Source organism: Rhincodon typus, chromosome 8, assembly GCF_021869965.1.
Source record: "Rhincodon typus isolate 14 chromosome 8, sRhiTyp1.1, whole genome shotgun sequence".
NCBI lineage: Eukaryota > Metazoa > Chordata > Chondrichthyes > Orectolobiformes > Rhincodontidae > Rhincodon > Rhincodon typus.
Window position 1 is genome coordinate 47,579,075 of NC_063339.1, and position 13,576 is coordinate 47,592,650.

Here is a 13,576-nt window from a genome sequence, read left to right on the forward strand (position 1 = left end):
GGGGATGAGCTGGGCTGGTTTTGGGATGTGGTAGGGGGAGGGGAGATTACTAGCCTCATCCCGCCCCCTTGACCTGTGCGTCCTCCCTGGACCGACCTATCCCCTCCCTAACTCCCCACCTACACTCACCTTTACTGGCTTCATCCCCGCCTCTTTGACCTGTCTGTTTCCTCTCCACCTATCTTCTCCTCTATCCATCTTCTATCTGCCTCCCCCTCTCTCCCTATTTATTTCAGAACCCCCTTCCCCCTCCCCCATTTCTGAAGAAGGGTTCAGGCCCGAAATGTCAGCTTTCCTGCTCGGCCTGCTGTGTTCATCCAGCTCTACACCTTGTGATTTCGTTAAAATGTTGAATGTACGTTGCACGTTTGGAGGGACTGACAAGAGTTCAAGGTGTTTTGTACTGAAGGTCGTTGACCTGAAACGTCAAAACTTGTTCTTTCCCCACCAATACTGTCAGATCAGCTGAGTGTTCCCAGCATTTTTTTTTTGTTTAAAACTATTTCAGAGATGAACCAGGGTTTTTGTTTTGTTTAAATGTTAAACAAATGGATTTAATATGGGACATGCAAACCGGACTGACAGTGTAGCTAAAGGTTACGGTGCTGAACCTCAATGCCCGGCTCCTATCTCTCTCTCTCTCTCTCTCTCACCTGTAGCGAAGACGAATGCGGGGACGCTGTGGAAGCGGACCCGCCCGCTCTTCCCCTTGTCGTACTGGACGAAAGCCCGGACTAGGCCGCAGGGACAGTGGATATTGACCTGGGTTTCGGGAGAGCTGGGCTCTTTGATCAGCCCGTAGTCCAGGGCGAAGCGGCCGAGGGCCAGCACGGCGTGCCCGCACATGGTGCTGTAGCCCTGGTTGTGCATGAAGAGGACTCCGAGGTGAGCGTCCGGCCGCTCGGAGCCCACCAGCAGCGCCCCGTACATGTCCCTGTGGCCGCGGGGCTCGAAGATCAGCCTCCGACGCAGGCCGTCCAGCCGCTCCCGCACGTAGCGCCGTTTGCTGAGGAGATCGCCCGCCGGCACCAGGGGGAAGCCGCCGGTGATGATCCGGAGCGGCTCACCGCCCGTGTGCATGTCCAGTACCGAGAGTACGGAACCTACCCCGGGGGGCCGTCTCGGCGGCTCCATCCCGACCGAGGGCGGTGGGGGCGGGGTCAATGTCAGTCCCGCCCTAACCGGAAGTGGGTGGGGAAGGAGGCGGAAGTGTCGTACGATTGGAATGGCGGTGGCTGTTGTTGGATGTGAGCATGGGTAAGGGGCCTAGTTCTTCACAATATCGTGTGTATGTGCACTTAGTGATGATGAAATGCTTTAGGAAGAAGAGGTGATCCCATAGGCATTTAAACCACGTGGGGCCCTTTGGCAATCTGTCCTTGGAGCCTTCGCCAAAGTATCAGGAAACACCGGGCTGTCTCTTGTGTCGCCAAATGTAAAGCAAACAATCCCCCAGGGCCCCCCCCGCCCCTCTTCTTTTACTCTGGACTCGACTGACAACTGCCCAATCGTTTAGAGTTTATAAAAAAATTAATTCCCCCCACCTTGCGTGCCCACTGGACAAAACATATTACTGTTACACTGGACGTGCAAGGCCTTAAATACACCTTTAACATGTATTTAGATAAAGGTACATCGATAGGGTGTTTTCTTTAAATCTTTAAACACGCCGAAATAATTCCGTGCGTCGTTGGTATCAAAATCGAGCTATTTCTGCGTCAGTGAGAGCCACAACACATCACTGCAGATCTCTCCCATGACTGGGTTTTCAAAACTGTTAGAAGCTGGTCGTAATTCTCACTTGCATGGTTGTATGAAGCTCTCTTAGACTCGTTGAAAATCCTCGTGGAATAATGGGAGTTTTAAAATTAAAAAATGCGCATTCAATTTTGACAGTTACTAGTGATTCTGTGACCACGACTGTGTACTGACAATAAATGTATTTATATGCATTTCTCCTAAAATTGCACACAAATAATTGCTTCCAGTCAGAACATCCACAAAGTAAAGTGATTTGCTTTGTTAAGGACGTTATGTGAATTCAAATTGTTGTAAACAGACTGACTGATTAGGAGATAAATGATCAGCTAATACATGAGCAAAACTCACATGATGTAGCAAATTCTGTTTTGAAGTTGATGTTGACAAAGATTTGCAACAATGCAGATATGCTTCACTTTGTATATAATTTGTACTATGCCTGCTGTTGGAGTGATTTATGATGCCACCTATTATAATATTAGCTGTAAGGACTGGTGATATTTAGCTGATCAGTCAAAAGTCATCAAAATTAAATGTAGCTCATTGGAGAAAGCTTTAGACTTTAAGTAGAATTCCAACTGCAATGACATTAGATTAATTAGAAGAATTTCATAAATAGATTATTGTTGTTATTTAATAATTCTCATTTGTAAGGACAATGGAACAGGTTACTATTTTGTAATACCCATCAATGCATCACTGTCTGTATATACTCATTTAAATTGTTTATGTTCATCAAGTAGTTGCAACCCTCGGACAAGCACAACAGCTTTTGCCACCTCTGTCTCTTTGGCTTTGTATGTTCAAACGATGACTCTTGTCCTTCTCAATGACAGAATTTGCAAAGTTGCGAAGTGCTCACAGTGACTTGGAGTGGATGCATTGCATTATGTACATTTTAGACATGCATGCGATGTTATGGTGATGAAGGGATTATAATAGATCAAGTAGCAGAAATGCTAATCAAACTAATTACTTTATCCTAGAAGATGTTGAACCTGTCACATATTGATCTTGACCTCTGTGATTTGTAATGCTTATCTGATATTCAGTATTGGCAGAAATTGCTTCCAGTCAAATATGGGGAAGGTAGGAGCTATTTCCTGAAGGTTTCACCATGTACACCATTTTCTGACTCCTTGGATTTTGAAGTTGAACCAGACAGCTAGTATCCTTGCTATCCTGTTTGACCTCGAACTGAGCATCCACATCCTTACTGCGTACTTCACTAACTAGTCTATTTTCGTAACGTATCCTATCTTTGACGCTGTATCATCTCAACTACTGCTGAAACCCATCCATGACTGTTTAACTGCTGGATTCACTCTGGGCTAGTTTCCTACCTTGCATTCTTGTTGAACTTACCTTCTTTTCCTAACTCCTACCAACTTCTGTACACACATCACCTCTCTCTCTTACTTACCTATATTGGCTCCTGACTGTACAGCATCTATTTTTCAAATCTTCCTTGTTCTTACTCTCCATACCTCTGTAACCTTCTCCAACTCCTCCAGTTCTGAACTCTTATCACATTCCTCACTTTCTTCAGTCGCTTAGGATCCAAACACTGGCATTCTGGTATTGCAGAGCATTGTGTGTGCACATACACCAGAGGAATTGCAGCAGTTCAAAAAGTTAACTTGCTATAATTTTCTCAAGGGTAACTGGGGATGGGTAATAAGTGCTGGTCCATCTGGCAACTCACATGCTCTGAATGAATAAAATATTTTCTTAAGCTTTTCCACTGCTTTGCCTCTCCTCTTTTACGATACCACTTAGATCTTTAACTTTTGCTGACTTCTCTTAATATCTCTTTAGATAAATTCATCAGGAGTAGGCTACTTGACCCTACTGTGCCATTAAGTAAGATCATGAATTATCTAACTGTGGTCTTAACACCACTTTCTTGCCTACCTCCCATAACCCTTGAATCCCTTTGATGAAATTTCAGTGCAACTCAGCCTTGGATGTATTCAGTATTTTGAGTCTCCAATCCTGTCTCTGGAAATAATTCCAAAGACTAAAACTGAGAGGAAAAATTCCTCCTCATTTTTATTTTAAATGGGAGATCTCTGATTTTTACATTGTGCCTCCATGTTTTAGATTTCCCACAAGAGAAAACATCATCTCAGTAGCTACATTGATATGCACACAAGCAATCCTACAAATTTCAGTAAATCCCTCTGTCTTCTAAACTTAAACCTTTTCTCATAAGACAATCACTTCATCCCAGGATTCAGCATATTGAACCTTCTTTGAATGCTAATTACAGTCATAAGCCTATAAAACTTCCTGTATGTCTCAACATTTTGTTTGATCACCTTTCTTTGTGGCACTTCCAAGCATTTTACTATTAAAAGTGCTACAAACATACAAATTATTGCAGGTGTACCCATCTGAACAAGTGGCTAGAATTCAGTTGCACTCTTGACTTCATTCTTGTAAATGCTTTAACAGTTTTGGAGTGAATCATTCATTGTGACTTGCCCACATCAAACATACCCTGAATTACATACATCTTTTACATTTTGTGTAAAACAGATTTTTTTGGGGGAAAAATAAGACATAAGGCAAAGATGATGGGGAATGAAAATTCTGAGAATATAAATTCAGTCACTGGAAAATTCCTATGTAGATTATACTCTGTTCCAAGAGAGACCACAGAATGTTGTCAAGCAACTTCAGACAAGGAAATTTCAAAGGAAGTGATGCAATGCAGAAACTGAATTCTAATCTTGTGTAGTTGCAGTGATAATGGAGGCCAATTACCACTTCAGCAGGAACCATCTTCTGTGACTTGTATCCCAGACTGTAGACAAGATGAGGTTAAAAAGTAGCAGATCTGGGTAATGGACATGTTTGTGTTTCCCCCTTCCAGGAATATATAAAAGAAGGCGTTTTTAAAAAAAATTGTAACCTAGATCTGCGTGTGCTAGTCTGGTGTTCTAGTTTTACTGACTTGGTGTGTGCTGCAAAGATCACAGGTAGAGGATATCCATGGGGCATCCCTGTGGCTACAGGCTAAAGAAGTAGTCTATCTCTCTCTATTGACTGCTGAAAGCAAGTTGCACGTCAGCAGAGCCACTGTTGCAAAGGAAACAGGGCATTTCTCTTCAGTTAACTTGCAGAACCGAGAACTGAGATTAGCAAGACTGGAACCACTCAATTTAATGGCTCCAGTATTTCACCATTACTACTCCTCATGAAAAGACAGACTGATTAGTACCTCATTCCCTTCTCTGACTTTTATGTATTTCCTCACTTCTCATTTCTAATCGTTTTGCATTTTATTACTCTTCCTTGCATTTTAGCAACTTATAAACTTACTTGTTCCTTATTCCAACAAGGTCTGATTAAATTGGACCCTTTTAAAACATAAATACATTGGAATTGGGAGATGTATCTGTGAGGGAGGGGAACCCTTGTATAATAAAACAAAGATTTGCAGATGCTGGAGCTGTGAAATAAACAATAACAGAAAATTCTGGAGAAATCTAGCTGGTCTGGCAGCATTTGTGGAGAGGTTTCTGGTTTTGTTTGTTTAAGGGATCCCTGTGTTAAGTTAACCTTGGTTTGACCAACTGAGGTGAAGGGTTTGAATAAAGGTGCCGCTTACTCCCTCCTCATCCAGGATTGTAATGATTTGGCGATGTCTCATCTGGAATCTTAATGAGACAAAACAATACTGCAGGTGCTGGAATCCAAGGTAGACAAATGGGCTGCAAGAACACAGCAAGCCAGGCAGCATCTGGAGGAAAGGAGAAGTCAAGGTTTCAGGTATTACCTGTCTTCAGTCTGACTTCTTCTTTCCTCCAGATGCTGCCTTGCTTGCTGTGTTCTTGGAATCAGAATGGATTTGGGAACCTTGCCTGTGGATCAGTGGTAACAATAGTTAATATTGCTGGTCCTGTTCAGCATCTGATCAATAATGATCCATGTTAGAAATCTTAATAAAGGTCAAGGAAAGGTGGTTGAGTACTTTGAAATGGTTATTGTCTGCTAAATGTTATCTGCTATTTCTAAGCCCAAGCCTGAATTTTCAGAAGGTCCTAAAGCAGACAGGCATGGGATGCTTCAAGAAAAGAGTTAAATACTCTGGAAACCTCAGCAAACAACTTCAATCCTGAACTTTGATGAAGTAAGTATAGTGACTTGGGCCACAAACACTTCGCTGAGAAACTCTTGCCGAGATTACCATGACTGTGATGAGAGTTCTCTGACTCCCAACTACCTTTCATTGTACCAGATGTGTCTTTACCACTGGAATTATTTTCCATTTGATTTTGTTCGGGTTCCATGATGTCACACTCTTGATACTTTGATATCTAGTTAGTTATAAATGGCTTATAATCATTGTTCATTCAAATATTTATATTATAATTGCATTAAAATTAATTTAACATTCAAAACTTTTTAAATGTTATTAATTTCAGATATTAATTTAATATGCCCTGGTTTATACTGTGGAAAACCAATAATAGAAAGCAGAAATGACAGTCATCCACAGTTTGGAGACTGTGGGGTAAGTTTTTTTTTGTACGTTTTTCATTTCTTGTGTAAAGATGACAATGATTAAAGGCAGAATTAGTCTTTAAAGATCACATGTTTACACAGGTGGTTAGATGATACCTGTTACCCAAGCAATTTTTAAAAAAAAAATCCAGTATATGTATATTCATTAATGTTGAACAATTTTTTTTTTCTGTGATTATGTTTAGTATGTGAAACATGTATTGATCATACAGTCAGGTCTATATTTCATTCTAAATGTATCTGGGTCTACTGACAAATTTTCAGCTAGGCCTCTGGAATAATGTGGAGGTGCCCGTGTTGGACTCCGGTGGACAAAGCCAGAAGTCACATGACATCAGGTTATAGTCCAACAGGTTTATTTGAAATCTCAAGCTTTTGTAGTGCTGCTCTTTCATCAGCAGAAATCTATCAAGGAGCAGTGCTCCAAAAGCTTGTAATTTTAAATAAATCTGTTTGACTATAACCAGGTATTGTGTGACTTTTGACCAGGACTGTGGAAGGCAGTGTTTTCTTCTGAGAGACTTAGTTTTGCAATTAGCATTTGTAAGTTGGATTTATCAAAGAATAGAGCTAGTGATTGTAATCTGTAAACTAAATTCAATATGCAGTGCTGCAGCATATGTTTTAATTATAGATAAAAAGACTGAATAATTATTCATTTATTCACTCTTTAATCTTATGTGCTTGAAGGAGCATATTTAAATGTTCAAAGTAGGCTTGTTGATTCCATAGTTTGAATGAATAATGATTCATCCTAATGCGATTCAGTGAACAAACTGTCATTAATTTGCTTCTGGATTCAAACCACAAGCATTCAAGGTGATATAATTTTAGTTGAAATACAAAGATTTGTAGTTTGAATTCATAAACAAATGCAGGCTGTTTTTAGACAGGTCACTCTCATCTTGATCTTATTTCCCTTTTTTCTCCTTCAAATCATCTGGCAAATCCCATCATTTTCTTGCATTTTAATGGAAACTAACTTAAATACAGTTCTTTAAATGTAATCTTATGCAGAACTTTTTTATTCCTTCATGTAGTATACACTGGGTAAAAATAGTTTTTGGATTAATACAATGGTGAATATGGTTTCGACTTTGGCCAAACTGTAAAAAAGTAAACTTCTGAAATTGACAAAATGTGAGCAAAGCCAGCCTGAAACATGAGAACCAAAATATACGTACCTTAGCCGAATCTATGAATGACATAATTGGTAGAGCCAAGCCAAAATGACTGACTTCCAAGGCTTTCTTTGTTTTAGCCAGGAATCGGCATTGAAATGTTTGCAAGCTGACTAGAGAGCTTCACAAGGGTAATTAGGAATCTTGACAGTCTGCCCTAACTAATGGGCCGAATGGTAAATGATATCTTTTGTAAATGGATAATTCACGTAATAGGTAATGACTGCATTAAATCAGTTCCTTTTGATGTGTAAAGAAAGATTCCTTGAGCACAGATTATTGTGGTGCTGCATTGACTGGCAACACAGTACTTGGGTCATGCTGAGGGAGTATTCATAATTGTGTTGTGCTTTGATATGATTGCTTAGACATTAGCATTACATGTGAAATCTTACTTGTACTAAAGAAAATATATAATCAAATTATTTCAGAAATTGATTTTGAAGGGGATAAAGGCTCTTGCTCCAAATTCTAACAGTTGGGAGCTAGTTTTAGTTGAAATGGAATTGCGAATGTGTGTCCATAACTTCAATCTGGAAAATTGTGGCACACCAAACATTTAATGTAACTTGGTAATGAAAATTTTTTTTTCACTTTATCTGAAAACACCTCCTCTGTAGGTATGCCCAAGAGGTGAAAGAACAGATAATGTGAAGATTTGTCGTAAATGTGAGGATTCACCAGAACTCTATGATTGGTTGTACCTGGGCTTCATGGCAATGCTGCCTCTGGTTTTGCATTGGTTCTTTATCGAATGGTATTCAGGGAAAAAAAGGTTAGTATTATTTCAGAACACTAAACATAAATGGTGGTGTTACTGGGTACTGACTTTTAGATGTGGAGATGTCACAGTAGGTTAAACATTGAGTTTTCTTTGATAGGAAATGGATTGGTAGAGACCGAGGGTGTGAAAGTCATCTTTGGTTGCTGCAAGAGGCCCACGTGAAACGCAACTGAATATTAGTTCTGTTTATAGTTGACAAAAGACACATTTTCTTGAAGTTCTTCATCTTGCACACATTGGGGCGATTTGTAAGAAACACCAATGTAAAGGGTAAACAACAGTTTATACCCTTAGGATGCTAATCAATTAACAAGTGGATTTTGATGGGTGGAGGCATTGCTGTGCAGAATTATGTTAGAAGATGACTCTCAGCTTTGTTTAAATTTTGAATCGTGCAGCTTAACTCTGGTTTAGGTCTTGCCCTGAGAAATGAACCATAGAATTGTTTTCATTTGGCTTTGCTGAAGCAGCAGCAGCAGCCATATGTGTACATGTTCTTTCTGTCTACAGAGAGCAAGGCCCTGTGTATTAAGATATGCATTTTCCAAAATGCACAAATGCACCCATTGCAAGCTGACTAACAATTGTAAATTAGTTGTCATCTTAGCATATTCAGGATTATTTATCAAATGCTGTCCAAATGTTGATTCACATTTCACATTGGACACTGTGATTTGAGTTTCTCAAGCACAGGCAGTTGTAAAAAAAAAACTGAGGGGACTGATGGTTGTTGGTTTGCCAGCATTTATTGCCTGAGAAGGTGGAGATGAGCTGCTTTCTTAAACAGCTGCAGTCCAGGTGCTGTAGGTTGACCCTCAGGGAGGGAATTCTAGGATTTTGACCCAGTCACAATGAATGAACAGTACTTATATTTCCAGGTCAGGATGATGAGTGAACTTGCAGGAGGTGGTGTTGCCATGTATCTGCTGCCCTTGTCCTTCTGAATGGAATTGGTTGTTGGTTTGGAAGATGCTGTCTAAGGATCTTTGAATTTCTGCAGTGCATCTAGTAGATAGTACACGCTTCTGCTACTGACCATTGCTGGTGGAGGGAATGTATGCTTTTAGATGTGGGGCCAGTCAAGTGTGTTGCTTTGTCCTGGATGGTGCCAAGCTTCTTGACTGTTGCTGAAGCTATACTCATTCAGACAAATGGGGAGTATTCCATTGCACTCCTGACGTGTGCCATGCAGATGGTGGTAAGAGTTTGGGGAGCCAGGTGGTGAGTTACTCACCACAGTCTTCCATTCCTTTGACCTGCTCTTGTGAAGGGGCAGTGGTTAGATTGTTTCTTATTGGAGATGTCATTGCCTGGCATTTGTGTGCTGCAAATGTTACTTGTCAGCCGTAGCTTGGATATTGTTCAGATCTCGTTGCATTTGAACACTGACTGCTTCAGTATCTGAGGAGTCGCAAATGATGCAGAATTTTGTGCGATGAATGGTGAACGTCCTCACTTCTGACCTGATGATGGAGGGAAGGTCATTGATGAAGTAGCTGAAGGTGGTAGGGCTTAGGACATTTACCCTGAGGAACTCCTGCAGAGATGTCCTAGAGCTGAGATGACTGACCTCCAATAACCACAACTATCTTCCTATGTGCCAGGTATGATGTGAGCCAGCAGAGAGCTTGCCCTTTGGTACCCATTGATTCCAGTTTTGCTAAGACCACACTCGGTTGAATGCAGCCTTGATGTTAAGGGGTATCACTATCACCTCACCTCTGCAATTCAACTCACTTCTTGTCCATGTTTGCACCAATGCAGTAATGAGATCAGGAGCTGAGTGTTCGGGCAGAACCCAAACTGGGTGTCTGCGAGCAGGTGCTACCTAATAGCACTATGATGACAGCTTCACTTTACTGATAACTGAGAGTAGACTGATGGACGTGGTAATTGGCCAGGTTAGATTTGGCCTGCTGTTTTGTGTATGGGACATACCTGATCAATGTTTCACATTGTTGGGTAGATGCTTATGTTGTAAATGCAGTGCTACAGCTTGGCTAGGCGCGTGGCTTTCAGCATTATAGTTGTCAGAAGATGTAGCCGTTGCACTATCCAGTACCTCCATCCATTTCTTGACATTGTGGAGTGAATTCAATTGGCTGAAGACTGGTATCTTTGATGCTGAGGAGCACTGGAGCATGCTGAACAGGATCATTCATTTGGCACATCTGGCTGAAGATTGCCCGAAATGCTTCAACCTTATCTTTTGTCCTGATGTGTTGGGCTCTTCTATTGTTGAGGATGGAGATATTTGTGGAGCCTCTTCTTCCAGTGAGGTGTTTAATTGTCCACCACCGTTCAAGACTGGTCATGGCAGGACTGCTGAGCTTAGATCTGATTGACAAGTTGTTGTAGGATGGCTTATGTTGTTTGGCATGCAAGTTGTTCTGTTTTGTAGCTTCACCAGGTTGACACCTGATTTTTTAAAATATGTCTGCTGTTATACCTACTGTGCCCTCCTGCACTCTCCATTGAACCAGGGTTGAACCACTAGCTTGATAGTAATTGTTCTGTCGGGGACATGCCGGGTCATGAGGTTCCAGATTGTGCTGAAGTACGATGCTGCTGTTGATGACTCACAGTGCACAATGGATGCCTAGTCAAATGAAGGCCCCAAAAATCAAAAGTAACCTTGAGAAAGCCCTTGAGTAAAAGCATTTTGACCCCTGAAAGGCTTAGCCTATGAGGAAAGACTGAATAAATTGCTATGACTTGTCACCTGAAGGGATTTGAAAGAGCAGATAAAAGCAAACATGAGAAGAACCAGCAATTAACATAAAAGGGAATCCAAAGTCTTCTACAGGACTATGAATAGCAAAAAGATATAATATAAGGAGTGGGTGTTATTAAGGACTATACATTGGATTTACCTATGGTAGCTGTGGTAATGGTTGAGATAATAGTACTTTGCATTCATCATTACCAAGATGCTAACTATGTCATAATGAAAAAGAAATGGTTAAATACTTCAAAAGTTTAACATTGAGAAGGAAGTGTGTGGGACAGCTATAATGTAGAAGTTGATAAGACACCAGGACCAGATGAGTTGCACCATACTGAAGACAGTGAGAGTGAAATTACAAAAGCACTGACAATAATTTTACAATCAGCAACCCAAGGGGAGTGGTGGAGAATTGCAATTGCTTCACCCTTGTTCAAAAATGTGTGTAAAGATAAACCCTGAACTATAGCCAGTTTAACCTAAATAGTAGGTGAGCTTTTAGAAGTTATAATTTGGGACAGAATTAATAGTGACATGGGCAAATGCATTTTCATTAAGGAAAGAGAGCAGAGATTTCTAGAGAGGACACACTGCCGAACTAAATTGTTTTGAGATTTTTTGATGTAGCAATAAAGAGGGTATTTCTGTAGAAGTGCTGTACATGGACTACCAGAAGATATTTGCTAAAGTGGTGAACAACAGACATTTGAACAAAGTTATAGCTCAAGAACTAAAATTAAGAGTGGTAACATGGATATAAATTTGTTTCCTGTTACTGAGATAAAGAGTAGTGTGAGCTTCTAGTTGCCTTCTACTTCAACTTACTATATGATCATAAGATATAGGAGCATGTTAGAATGGGCACTTGTCTCATTTTCTCTCTGATCATTGTCTTGTTTTACCTTGGGTTGCTCCTCTCGCACTCTGTATCTATTATTCCGTGATCTAGAACCAGCTCAGTCACTTAAAAAAGCCCATTTCTAATTGTTCCTTTGCATTCCCTCATAAGTTGAAATTTCTTTAAAATTTCCAGGACCGAATGAGAGCAGCCTCTATTTGCATTTGCTTACACCATGAACTAAAATCTTTCGTCAGTATTTTAAAGATCTAAACTTCATCTTAACAAATTCGCTAATGTTTTTCCTATAGTTCCAGTGCACTTTTTCAGCATGTGACAGCATTATTGGAATGCACTGTTGCAGCCATTGTTACATTACTGGTGAATGAGCCAATTGGGCGACTGAAAATCCGGTCCTGCCGAGTGAAGATGCTTTCAGACTGGTATACAATGCTTTATAATCCAAGTCCTGATTACATCAACACATTGCACTGCACACAGGAAGCTGTATTCCCTTTGTAAGTATATGATTTTCAATAAAGAGTAACATTAATTGAGTAAATTAATGGTTATGTTAATTTACAAATTGCCATACATTTCAGACAGGTCAGAGCTCCATCTAGTGTACATCCATATAGGTTTTAAAAGCCATAGTGGAGTGGTAATCTATTAGTTGTGTTTAATAATATTCAGATAGTGGGCATTAACTTGGACTTCACATCAGCACTGACCAGTGAGGGCTGTTATGTCACAGTGGTAGTGTCCCTACCTTTGAGCCAGGAGGCCTGGGTTCAAGCCCATCTGCTCCAGAGGTGTGTAATACCATTTCTGAAGAGGTTGACTTAAAAAAAAATCAATACTCTTGAGCACCCACCATGGAATCATGCCATAACATGACCAAACAGGTAGATTAAACAGTGGCCCAGATAGGAGTTGTACCAGGTGCACTACTTTTAGATGTGGAGATGTCTGTTATGAGACAGGGGCATTGATTAACTTCTCATTACAGTTCACTATGAGAGAACTGTCCGAATGGAAGTACAGTTCTGCACTTCTTAAGGTGCCTTGATTTGAATCTTGTGTCAGAACTGCAGAGCTCTAGTTTGTTTAAAAAAAAAAAAGGTGTAGAGTGGCAATATGCACAAGATCGTTCATCCTCATAAAATCCTGCCCTTTTTTGTATGTAAAAAGCCACATAAGAGTCTTGTGACAGAGGGTAATGCCTATACCTCTGAGCCAGAAGGCCAAGATTCAGGTCCCACTCCAGGATTGATGACTGTGGCGATGTGTCATAATATATCCAGATTGATTTTTTTTAATAGTATGTTTTTCATTCACTTAGTAAAGTGGTTACACTTGTAAAGCAGTTAGTATTCTAGCCTGTTATGCGAGCGACTGGAGTTCAGTACAGGTTCATTTAAGAAAAACTATCCAGATGTGAAACATTTTGCCACTTAAATTACTGTCTTTTGCCCTTGACTGAAGAAGAAAGGGGCTATTTCAACAGGTGATACGTTCCTTGGTTTCCTCACCTCCCTAGGTAGTTTTCTTAAAAATAAATGAAAAAACATTCGCAGTGGTAATGTCCCTACCTCTACACAAGGTGTCTGGATTCAAGTCTCAGAGATAGTAGGAACTGCAGATGCTGGAGAATCTGAGACAACAAGGTGCAGGGCTGGATGAACACAGCAGGCCAAGCAGCATCATAGGAGCAGAGAGGCTGACGTTTCGGGCCTAGACCCTTCATCAGAAAA

The 13,576-nt window shown here is 40.6% G+C and overlaps 2 protein-coding genes across 4 annotated transcripts in view; one reads left to right on the plus strand and one right to left on the minus strand.

Moving 5' to 3' along the window:
- LOC109931773 (trans-L-3-hydroxyproline dehydratase) overlaps positions 1-1,171 on the minus strand; it is a 13,421-nt gene extending 12,250 nt beyond the window's left edge. For both annotated transcript variants that reach the window (XM_020531036.2, XM_048599839.1), the window contains exon 1: positions 654-1,171. In XM_020531036.2, coding sequence (XP_020386625.1) covers positions 654-1,134 — 481 coding nt within the window. In that variant the 5' untranslated portion in view covers positions 1,135-1,171. The remainder of the gene's footprint in view (positions 1-653) is intronic.
- LOC109931774 (jnk1/mapk8 associated membrane protein) overlaps positions 1,159-13,576 on the plus strand; it is a 17,427-nt gene continuing 5,009 nt past the window's right edge. Inside the window, exons 1-4 of one of the 2 annotated variants that reach the window (XM_020531038.2) lie at positions 1,159-1,257; positions 6,195-6,283; positions 8,096-8,250; positions 12,134-12,340. In XM_020531038.2, the coding sequence (XP_020386627.1) occupies positions 1,254-1,257; positions 6,195-6,283; positions 8,096-8,250; positions 12,134-12,340 (455 nt within the window). In that variant the 5' untranslated portion in view covers positions 1,159-1,253. Of the gene's footprint in view, positions 1,258-6,178; positions 6,284-8,095; positions 8,251-12,133; positions 12,341-13,576 lie in introns of those variants that run through there. The other variant, XM_020531037.2, reaches the window with a different exon arrangement.